Consider the following 12,533-nt stretch of genomic DNA (forward strand, 5'->3'; position numbering starts at 1 on the left):
TATACTACACCCCTATTTACACCTGTATTATACTACACCCCTACACCACTATATACACCCGTATTATACTACACCACTACATACACCTGTATTATACTACACCACTACACCCCTATAAACACCTTGTATTATACTACACCACTACACCCCTATATACACCTGTATTATACTACACCCCTACACACACCTGTATTATACTACACCACTACACCCCTATATACACCTGTATTATACTACACCACTACACCCCTATATACACCTGTATTATACTACACCCCTATATACACCTGTATTATATTACACCACTACACCCCTATATACACCTGTATTATACTACATCACTACACCCCTATATACACCTGTATTATACTACACCCCTACACCCCTATATACACCTGTATTATACTACACCACTACACCCCTATATACACCTGTATTATACTACACCACTACACCCCTATATACACCTGTATTATACACCACTACACCCCTATATACACCTGTATTATACTACACCACTATATACACCTGTATTATACTACACCACTATATACACCTGTATTATACTACACCACTACACCCCTATTTACACCTGTATTATACTACACCCCTACACCCCTATTTACACCTGTATTATACAACACCACTATATAGTACACCACTACACCCCCCCATCATATACCACACCTGTAAAACTACATTCCCATATACTGCACCCCTACACCCCAAATATTTGTCAACAGTTACCCCCCCCCATTGCCCCCGCAGGTTACTAGTAACCACTGACCTGTCTTCTTATTGTCCCCTCCTCAGGCTCCTCCGTACGCTTCCCCCGCTGAGCGGCTTCTCTTTCAGATGCCCAGGCTGCGCTGACGCTGTATTTCTAGGAGCCGCTGCTTCTCTCCGTGCGGCCCTGGCTGCTGCAGCGTCTTCTGCTGCCGGGCGGGAACTTTTCAAATGACGCGCGCGCGCGCCGTACTGACGATATCAGGGCGCGCGTGTGTCACAGAGAAAAGCTGCCGCAGGGAACAGAGGAGAGATTCCTGCGTTCCGCTGCCTGCACTAACTGTGCGGAGCTGCAGGATCTGTCCTCTGTTTCCTACCCGGCACGCAGCGTGTGATGAGGGCAATCTGACCACAGGCCTCCCGGAGCCTGGAGCTCCGGACAACAGGTCAGATTGTCCTCATCAGTGACCGGCCAGCAAGGACGCCCTGAACCAGGCGGGCCGGTGACAGAGAGTAGGTGGGCCGGATGTGGCCCGCGGGCCGCCCCTTGCCCAGGTCTGATCTAATACATTGTGTATTTTTCTTTCTTGCAGGATATGGCCAGACCCTGTAGTATTAGTGGAAGGTATGAGGTGTCTGTCCTTGTCGGGTGCACATAGAGTAGATGTAAAAAGTCTACACACTGCTGTTAAAATGCCAGATTTTTGTCATGTTAACAAACCACAGAAGAATCATTTCGCAACTTTTTCCACCTTTAATATCCCCCCAAATCTGTATAATTCAATTGAGAAACAAATTGAAATCATTTTGAGGCATAAAAAAACCCAAAAATCTAAAATAATAAGTGTAAACACCCTATGAGGTTGTATTCAGGTTACAAAATAGTCAGTGCACAGCTGCCATCATCTACAATGATTCTGATTAAATCCATAAAAAGTTTAGTAGGATTTTCCTGACATTTTCTTAGTTGCATTTTACAGCAAAAGCCATGAGCCGTAAACAGCTTACAACACAGCAAAGGGATCTCATTGTTGACATTTATTAGTAAGGAGAAGGGTAGAAAATCATTCTAAGGCATCATATATACCATGGATCACTGTAGAAATTAACTGAATGTCCCTCAAAAAATTATAAAGACAAGAAGGAATTTGTATTACAACCTAGTCCAAAAATTAATTATAAGGTGTATGACACTTCATCGATCAAATATAACATTTCCATTCAAGCCAATAAGGAGATGGAAAAATAAAAAAAAGAAAAAAGAGATTCATGCAAGATTAAAATATAATAATTTGTATTACTTTAGTAAGTTAGTGCTTCATTTATTAATTAAAAAACAACCTGTAAAAAAAAAAAACAGAGACATTCCTGAGGGACTCCATATAACAAGTATAGCTGTAAGAACAGTTTGATATATAATTTAATATTCCTATTGATAGATTAATGCTGATTGTCAAAAAAATACAAAAATATTTTAAATAATCAATAACAAAAAAATTGTCAAAAAATATAGAAAAAACTTTGATTGGATAGCAGCAGACAAACAACCTAGATATTGCACTATACAAATAAATATATTGCACTATAAAATAGAGGTATGAAAAGAATTCACATTCCCAGGAAAGAAATAAAGTGTATAAATCTAATTAGTATTTATCAATATGCGAATGCTAAGTGAATAGCCCCAAATATATATCATACTATTAGGCAATCAGCTGATTTGAATAAGGTCCTCAGAAATATAAGTATCTACCTCGGGCCTGTTGCTGTAAACAATAGGATAGTATTATTTATTTAATAAGTGCTATATACAAAGTTATTTACTCATAGCATAAAGTAGCAATCATACCATGATAGTATAGATCTATGTGCGGAGCTCCTGCTCTGGTGTCACTCCACCCCGACGAACATTTCGCACCTAGCTTCTTCCAGGGGGCATGTCAGGGTGGGGTGGGAAAACATGTTCTGGTCTGATGAGGCCAAGGTTGAACTTTTTGTCCATAATACCAAAAGATATGGCACAACGTCAACACAATGCATCACTACTAGAACACCATACCCACAGTGAAGCATTGTGGAAGTTGCATTATACTTTGTGGCTGTTTTTCAACACATAGAGCTGAAGCTTTAGTCAAAGTAGAAAGAATTATTAACAGTTCCAAAAATCAGTTATTTTTGTAACAAAACCTTCAGGGGCTTCTACTAAGAAGCTTAAAGTGTAACTGTCATTTTAATTTTCATTTCAGAAATCAATAGGACACATAAAAATAAGGAACTTTGTAACATATCTTATCAGATGAATTTGCTTTTTTCTTTGCCAGAACTGCTCAGTCATTATCAAAATTATCAATTCTGAGGGAAATCTGTATTCAGTGAAGACTTTCCCATTGCTGAGATAGGAGATGGCAGTTGTTACTGATGAGATTCTATGCAAACAGAAGATATAGGAGGGCCGGAGCTCTGCCTATAGCTCCTCCGCCTATAGTTCCTCACTCGTCTCAGAATTGATCAATTTTGTCAGAGAAAGAAACCAATTTGTCTGATAATATATATTACAAAGCTGCTTATTTTCACGTGTACTATTGATTTATGAACTAAAAATTAAGACGACGGTTACTCTTTAAGTTGAATGACACTTTTCAGCATCATAATGAACCTAAGCATACCACCAAATCGTGCCATACTGATAGACTCCTACCCAAAAAGACTGAGTGCTGAAATAAATGCTCAGGGTACCTCAACAAAGTATTAGTTTGAGGGTGTGAGAAATAGATAATGAAGCCACATTATTTTATTTTTTGTCCACCTGAAAAGATTTCACTTCATTTTTTTAACTGAATAGTAAAGATTATGGGTGACATTGAAGGTGGAAAAAGTTCTGAAATGACTTTTTTTTTACAATACAAAAACCTGGTATTTTAACAGGGGTGTGTAGACTTTTTAATATCCAATGTACATAATGCTGGACAACTGGCCTGATCTAATACTATGGGTGCCACTGATGGCTGTGCGCCGGCATGGTGCACTACACGTATCTGTGTGACTGGCACATTATACAAGTCTTATACAGTTAGGTCCAGAAATATTTGGACAGTGACACAATTTTCGCGAGTTGGGCTCTGCATGCCACCACATTGGATTGGAAATGAAACCTCAACAACAGAATTCAAGTGCAGATTGTAACGTTTAATTTGAAGGTTTGAACAAAAATATCTGATAGAAATTGTAGGAATTGTACACATTTCTTTACAAACACTCCACATTTTAGGAGGTCAAAAGTAATTGGACAAATAAACCAAACCCAAACAAAATATTTTTATTTTCAATATTTTGTTGCGAATCCTTTGGAGGCAATCACTGCCTTAAGTCTGGAACCCATGGACATCACCAAACGCTGGGTTTCCTCCTTCTTAATGCTTTGCCAGGCATTTACAGCCGCAGCCTTCAGGTCTTGCTTGTTTGTGGGTCTTTCCGTCTTAAGTCTGGATTTGAGCAAGTGAAATGCATGCTCAATTGGGTTAAGATCTGGTGATTGACTTGGCCATTGCAGAATGTTCCACTTTTTTGCACTCATGAACTCCTGGGTAGCTTTGGCTGTATGCTTGGGGTCATTGTCCATCTGTACTATGAAGCGCCGTCCGATCAACTTTGCGGCATTTGGCTGAATCTGGGCTGAAAGTATATCCCGGTACACTTCAGAATTCATCCGGCTACTCTTGTCTGCTGTTATGTCATCAATAAACACAAGTGACCCAGTGCCATTGAAAGCCATGCATGCCCATGCCATCACGTTGCCTCCACCATGTTTTACAGAGGATGTAGTGTGCCTTGGATCATGTGCCATTCCCTTTCTTCTCCAAACTTTTTTCTTCCCATCATTCTGGTACAGGTTGATCTTGGTCTTATCTGTCCATAGAATACTTTTCCAGAACTGAGCTGGCTTCATGAGGTGTTTTTCAGCAAATTTAACTCTGGCCTGTCTATTTTTGGAATTGATGAATGGTTTGCATCTAGATGTGAACCCTTTGTATTTACTTTCATGGAGTCTTCTCTTTACTGTTGACTTAGAGACAGATACACCTACTTCACTGAGAGTGTTCTGGACTTCAGTTGATGTTGTGAACAGATTCTTCTTCACCAAAGAAAGTATGCGGCGATCATCCACCACTGTTGTCATCCGTGGACGCCCAGGCCTTTTTGAGTTCCCAAGCTCACCAGTCAATTCCTTTTTTCTCAGAATGTACCCGACTGTTGATTTTGCTACTCCAAGCATGTCTGCTATCTCTATGGTGGATTTTTTCTTTTTTTTCAGCCTCAGGATGTTCTGCTTCACCTCAATTGAGAGTTCCTTAGACCGCATGTTGTCTGGTCACAGCAACAGCTTCCAAATGCAAAACCACACACCTGTAATCAACCCCAGACCTTTTAACTACTTCATTGATTACAGGTTAACGAGGGAGACGCTTTCAGAGTTAATTGCAGCCCTTAGAGTCCCTTGTCCAATTACTTTTGGTCCCTTGAAAAAGAGGAGGCTATGCATTACAGAGCTATGATTCCTAAACCCTTTCTCCGATTTGGATGTGAAAACTCTCATATTGCAGCTGGGAGTGTGCACTTTCAGCCCATATTATATATATAATTGTATTTCTGAACATGTTTTTGTAAACAGCTAAAATAACAAAACTTGTGTCACTGTCCAAATATTTCTGGACCTAACTGTATGTCCCATGTAAGTTTAGGAAACATTACCCACCACTGTCCTACGTGACTGTCAGCAGAATACAGATCACATTCAATCAAATCACTCCATCTCACCCAGTTAGTGAAAGCAGATATAAATATAAGCAACGCAGAATATCACTATTATATGCAGAAGAAGGAAATATTACTGAATACTGATTCTCCTAAACATATGAACTTGTTGCCTTACCATTAGGGGGAGTCTTAGGGACTGTGGGAGTCTTCGATGGGATTCTGGTTGTGTTGGCCGGGCTGCGGACAGGTGGTTGCTTAACTCCTGCACCATCGTGAAGTCCATCCTGGTGTTATAAGTAACACACAAAGCAATCAATGGCAATAATCTATATATTTTAGAGATTATTCCGCAGCCTGGCTTTACTGGACACTACTGTTCCCTATCAATATGCTACAATTCAGCCATTTCATTGTAAATATTTGCATTTCTTTTTCCTTTTTAGAATTTTTACTTTTCTGCCCACTCAAATTCTGAGCACAACGGGATTAACAATTAAGTCTTCTGAATTTCAAAACTGCATAGTAGTTGTGCCAAAGAGAAGTAGACTGAAAGCTGATCTTGCAGCTAGGGCTATGGTTCATACCAACCATAAAAACATAACAGAGAAGTGAATCTGTTAGTGTTCACAAACTACCGTAAATCTATTGTGGTTTGAGTCCTACCGTGTTTTTTTCCAAAAATAAGCCCTACTCCGAAAATAAGCCCTAGCGGGAATTTTCAGCATTTTTGGCATAAGGTTTAAATATAAACTCTACCCAGAAAATAAACTCCAGTCGCGGTTCCATAATGAAGTGTCCATGCAGCTAAAAAAGTTAAAGAATGCCACAGGACACTTCATTATGGAAAGCAGACACCGCCAAAAGAGAGAAGAAAGAAGACAGAAGTCCCCGCACATACACACACACTCATCAGATCGCACACACAAACACATACACCAGATCGCACACACACACTCACCACATCCAGCGACACCGATTGCTTCTGGCCGGCATGGGAACTTGGGACATAGTGCAGTGGAGCACGAGGTCCTGCGGTGGAACGTATATGGACCTCAAGTGGAACGCATCGATGCGTTACATCGCAGGTCCTCTATGTGTTCCACCACAGGTCTTCGTGCTCCATTGCACTGCGTCCCAATTTTCCCTGCCAGCCGGATGCAATCGGTATCGCCGGATGTGGTGAGTGTGTGCGATCTGATGTGTGTATGAGTGTGTGTGTGCAATCTGATGTATGTGAGTGTGTCAGCCAGAAGTAGGAGAGGACCGCGTGGAGCATATCTGCTGGAAGCGCTCGCCGAAGACCGCAGGAGGACCTAGGAAGCACGCAGATGTCCAGGGTCTGGTAAGCATGATTCTCCAGTGGAGGGGGTCTGCTTTTTTTTGGGGTGGGGGGGTGGAATAAGCCCTACTACAAAAATAAGCCCTAGTGCATTTTTCGAGGAAAAAAATAATATAAGACAGTGTCTTTTTTAGGATAAACACGGCAGTGTTGGCTCATATTCTTACTGCAGTCCAAGAGCCATACGAAGCTCGCTCTATTAGTAATGACAGGCAAAATGCTTGCTAAGTCTTCCTTCACAGATAAAATATGAGCTAAATGATTTTTAGATGTGTTTGTACACCTTCCAGGATAATTTTGTGTCTGATGTTCATAGTGATCCATCTATTTTGAAGACCTGATTCTCTGACATGTCTGCTTGTGATTTTGCAAGTTCAGTGCTCAGAGGGTGTTTCCTGTAAAACACGTTCTCTCTGTCCCGTCTATATATTGTCACCTGTTACTTTCCTTCCTCCTCTCAGAGATGACAGTACAATCTGTGACAGTAGCACGTGAATCCCCTTATGGCTATGGGTCATGGAGGTCCAGTAAAAGTCTAAGATCTCGACCTAGGATCTAAGATCTAGCTATTTTCTGACATGTCTGCTTGTGCATGTGCAAGTTCAGAGTTCAGTTGGTCTTTTCTGTTGAGCAGGCTCTCTTTTTCTATACTCTTAGGCCTTGATTCATCATTTTTTTAAGTCACTTTCTCTTTTTTTGTCTTTAAGTATTTATTCATTGACGTTTATTGTGCCCAATACATCAAAATGTCGCACGTGGTTCATGAGTTTGGCGCAAAGTCAAAAAAGGGCTTCTTCCCTGTCATTAACCATGTTTGCAACTTTTTGAGTATAAAGTCCCAAAGATGTGACTTTTGAAAAACATGCATATTACTACATCAGTGAAGTTGTGTCAAATTTTACAACTTATTTAAAAGTTGGTATTGATAAATCCTCTGAAAACATCTAGAATCATTAACCTTCGCCCACGAAGCTGAAAACTAAATAAAAAAGCAGGTGAGCAAATTTACAGAAGACTTAATTAAAAAGGTGCAAATGAATTAATGGATTGGGTGCAAACAAAAAAAGGGAAAAACACACAAAACTAAACAAAAAAAATACAGATACAAAGGAAATGATGAATCGGGGCCTTAATACTGTAGCCTGTATTTCCTCCCATTTTCTTCTCTAAGACATAATAGGGCAAGATCATAGATAAGGGTCATGAAGGCCCTTAATCAATTTGTCTGATACCATTCGTTCAAGGCATCTGGAGACAACTGGACAGAAGCATATACAAGCTGCCAGGTAATACAGGAGGTCTCTGAATTGATGTAGACATATACCAATGTGTTCCTTAAAAATGAATGCACTTATTATGGTTCTCCCCTTACCTTAGCCCGTGGTGAAGGGCCCAGCGGGCGATACGTTGCAGGGGATGGCCTCTGAGTAAGGCTCCGTGCTGGAGGTACTGTCGGAGTGGAAGTTTTTTTCTGGGTGATTGAGCTAGCAGAAGGGGATCTTTTGGGGATAGTGGAAGTTCTGCTTGTTGTGAATTTGACAATGGGTGGTGTGGAGGATTTCTTCCAAATGTAAAACAAAATATTCAATGAACAGAAAAAGAAACTGAGGAAACGCAAATAAAAATGTTATGAAGAATGACAGAATGCTAGATCAAGAATTAAAAGTGCAAGCCTTGGGGTTCCAGAAGGTGACAACTTCCAACAATGATTCAACAGATGACAACAATCTGAATGTTTCTGAACAATGGGAATCTGTTCTGGCCATTAAAACATTTATGGGGGAGCCAAAAAGCCATTCTCACTACCACTACTCTAGCATCCATACAACTATGTGGTCCAATGGAACAGTATGCCCCTTCACGATAGGTATCCCAAATGTGCTTGGACTATTGCCTAAAAATGCTGCAAAAATGTACTGTATTAGCAGACTATTATCAAGGCCACTATTAACACTAGAAGTCCCAGGAATGTCGAGCTCCATAGGGTTTCAGTGGTAGAAATGTCAAATGACCCCTCTCTGGGACTTCTAGTGTTAATAAGGCCACTGCCATTCAGGAGTCCTTGCCCTTTCTGTAGTGGGCCTGCATTTTCACCCTGTCTGTAACATGCCGCTTAGTGCTGCACCACACACAGTTGCATCTCACAACAAATCCCAAGATTGGACCTACATCTGTAGCATTGAGAAGGTATATCTACTGTAACACAACTGTCACTAGCATCTAGATTGCCTGCAATGTTCAGACATACAAAAGAATATTAACTTTGGCTTCCCGTATTTTTGATATCACTAGCTGACTCAATGCTAAATTACTTTTTCCATACAATTGATCACAACAAGGAGGAGTCCAACTTTTGTAACCACTGACAAGCTTTGTGCTATTCTGTAGTCCTGGGACCAAACACAACGTTCCAGTACTTGATTGATTCAGCCATCATGTGTGGCCTATACCAATCAGCCTCATTCACACATTTGGATTCAGCATATGTAACCAAAACTATAAAGGTATGTGCACACGGCATCTTTTACGGTGCTTTTTTTAAAGAGTCTTCTTTGGTGTCTCTTTGGTCACTTTTTCCGCAGTTTTCATCATAACTGTATAAAGCGGTGAGCACTCAGGTCAGCTCTTTTAGCGGCTTCATGGCCATCAAAGCCTGATGTGGTTAAAAGAAATGCTAAAATATGCCCAGCAAATTGTTTTTATATTGCAGGGTATATGTTTATTCCCTTTAGCATTCTTTAAGCACTTTTTCAGGAATCCACCTAAAGAAGAGGTCCCGTGCACATGCCCTAACTGTATAGTAGAGGATTTTTTTCCACCCCTGGTGACCAGCACAGCATTAAACCTGGTTCAAACAAAAGAATGGAAAATGTTTGATAGATCATGAGACTAAAGGCAGCTTTACAGGCAACGACATCGCTAACGAGATATCGCTGGGGTCACGGAATTCGTGACGCACATCCGACCTCGTTAGCGATGTCGTTGCGCGTGACACCTACGAGCGACCGCTGACGATCCGAAAAACGGCAAAAATCGTTGATAGTTGACACGTCGTTCCTTTCCCAAATATCGTTGCTCATTTTGGACGCAGGTTGTTCGTTGTTCCTGAGGCAGCACACATCGCTACGTGTGACACCGCGGGAACGACGAACAACAGCGTTCCTGCGTCCTCCGGCAACGAGGTGGGAGTGTCGTTCATGCGGCTGCTCTCCGCCCCTCCGCTTCTATTGGATGCCTGCTGTGTGACATCGCTGTGACGCCGCACGAACCTCCCCCTTAAAAAAAGAGTTTGTTTGCCGGCCACAGCGACGTTGTTAGGAAGGTATGTGCATGTGACGCGTACTAGCAATATTGTTCACAACGGGCAGCGATTTGCCCGTGACGCATGCACGACGGGGGCAGGAGCGATCGCTAGCGATGTCACAGCGTGTAAAGCGGCCTTTAGACTAAACTAGTCCCTCGTTGTTGTTTTTGTCACTTTCGGTGGATTGCACTTTTGATATATGTTCTAGCACAAATAAATAAAACAAGGAAGAAAAAAGCAAAAGTGAAGCAAGGTAAAGGGAAAGAGATGTAATGGGTAGCATAACCTATGTTAGTAGGAATATGGTTATAGTGAAAAATCTACAGTCTATATCAGCGGTCCTTAACAAACTACTACAACTCCGAGCATAACATGAACTGCAGGTTGCTAATCATTAGTCTACGGTACTTCATTAACCAAGATTTTCTTCTCCTTTAGCTCTTGCTGAGCCCCTATGGCATTTCGGTAGTTATTCTTTGTATGAGTATCAGGCAAATCTCTGACAAGTGTATTATGGGAACATTTTTGTAATATGTAAGTTTCATCATATTGTCAGATAATTTTTTCTGCATACTTTTCATTATAAAACATTGCTGTTTTTTCTCATTTCATACTAATTGGAATTTTATGCCATTTTACATTACTTTAGTTTGTAAAATGAACGGAGTAAATTAAAACCACAAATCCTTACACAAAAAAAAAAAAAAACGGACTGAAAAAATAAAAAAGTTCTGGCTTTTAGAAGAAGGGGAAGAGAAAAAGAAAGCACATAAATAAAAATTCACCAAATCGGGAAGTTGTTATATAAGATGTCATGTTATGTCCTATTACAACATTGTGTTATGAGTGCAGAAAACACAAGATGGGCTGCTACTAAGAAAGAAGCATGAAAGCCATGTGAGTACAGTAGTGTTAAGGGACAAGGTCAGATAGTATGTAAGTAAGGCTTTGTCTGTAAGAGAGTCCTACAAAAAGCTGGAGTCCGGACACTCACCTCTCCCTTCTCTTGGGCGTCACGTTCATGCTTCTCTTGATCATGTGCTGTAACAGAAAAATATTGAATTTGTATACATTTTATTTTGGATTTTTATGGTGTACCAATCCTTGACCATGAAGGTGCCCGGTCATCTCCTACAGGCAGTGGTGGTATTAAAAAAAAAAAAAAAAAAAAAATCAGACTAAGCAGTTGGACTATACCCACAAATGAGAACCAGATTTACTTTTTATGGGGTACCCAAATATCTTTTTTTGCCAGAGATCTTTGCTACACTCTTCCACATCAAATTTGGTCAACTCTTTATACTCAGCTAAATATGCCCTTGTACCTATATTCCGTCCAATCCCCTTTACACATATAGGCTCAGTTTAACTATTTCATATGGTGGCCTAACCTTCCTAAGAACAATTGGACTGTATGTTAAAACGCAACATCTCTCATTCTTCTTTCTCCCAACACTATCTGTTTAAGAAAGTTAGTAGGTTCCTATATCTGGACAGTACCGAAAAATACTTGATGGTTTTGGCCAATTTTGCTTTAATGCGTATTGGGGTTGTTGCATTATGTATCATACCTATCAACATATTCCACTGTGAAAAATCAAGACCATCCTACCAAAGCCCCTTAACCATAATCATGATCTACAGTCCTGGCCGAAAGTGTTCGCAGCCTTGAAATTATTCCAGAAAATTAATCATTTCTCTGAGAAAATTATTCAAATTACACGTTTATTCCCTTTGTGTGTATTGGAACAATACAAAAAAGGCAAACAAAGGCAAATTAGACATAGTTTCACACAAAAATGGGCCCCTCCAAAAAAATTGGTGGCACCCTTACCGTAATATTTGGTTGCACAAATATTGGTTGTTTATTTAGAATAAATAACTGCAATCAGTTGCTTCCTATAAACATCAACAAGCTTATTACACTGGAATTTTGGACCACTCTTATTTTGCAGACTGCTCCAGGTCTCTCATATTTGAAGGGCACCTTCTCCCAACAGCAATTTGTTTCCGTCTATTTCTAGGTGCTTCAAGAAGCATGTTTGGGGTCATTGTCCTGCAACTCAGAATCTTTTGATAATCTTCAGATTTCATGATGCCTTGCACTCAGTCATGGCAACCTGTGCCAGAGGCAGCAACACAACCCCAAAACATCTTTGAACCTCCACCATATTTGACTGTAGATACTGTGTTCTTGTCTTTGTAGGTCTCATTCTCTTTTCGGTAAACAGTAGAATGATGTGCTTTAGTAAAAAGCTTTATCTTGGTCTCATCGGTTCTCAACACGCTTTCCATCTTGGTTTACTGGCGCACATTTTGAAAACCTGCAGTCTATGTTTTTTATGTCTCTGTGTCAGCAATTGAGTTTTTCTGTCATAGCTTTTAATTTCATTCAAATGTGGACAGATA

At 40.4% G+C, this 12,533-nt stretch overlaps 1 protein-coding gene across 10 annotated transcripts in view; it reads right to left on the reverse strand.

Moving 5' to 3' along the window:
• Positions 1-12,533, reverse strand: part of LOC142311692 (microtubule-associated protein tau-like) — a 134,823-nt gene that overhangs the window by 23,645 nt on the left and 98,645 nt on the right. For 9 of the 10 annotated variants that reach the window (XM_075350312.1, XM_075350318.1, XM_075350317.1 and 6 more), the window contains 3 exons: positions 11,119-11,165; positions 8,193-8,381; positions 5,657-5,765 (listed from right to left, as the gene is read on the reverse strand). In XM_075350312.1, coding sequence (XP_075206427.1) covers positions 5,657-5,765; positions 8,193-8,381; positions 11,119-11,165 — 345 coding nt within the window. The remainder of the gene's footprint in view (positions 1-5,656; positions 5,766-8,192; positions 8,382-11,118; positions 11,166-12,533) is intronic. The other variant, XM_075350321.1, reaches the window with a different exon arrangement.

Source organism: Anomaloglossus baeobatrachus, chromosome 5 (genome assembly GCF_048569485.1).
Source record: "Anomaloglossus baeobatrachus isolate aAnoBae1 chromosome 5, aAnoBae1.hap1, whole genome shotgun sequence".
NCBI classification, from domain to species: Eukaryota; Metazoa; Chordata; class Amphibia; order Anura; family Aromobatidae; genus Anomaloglossus; species Anomaloglossus baeobatrachus.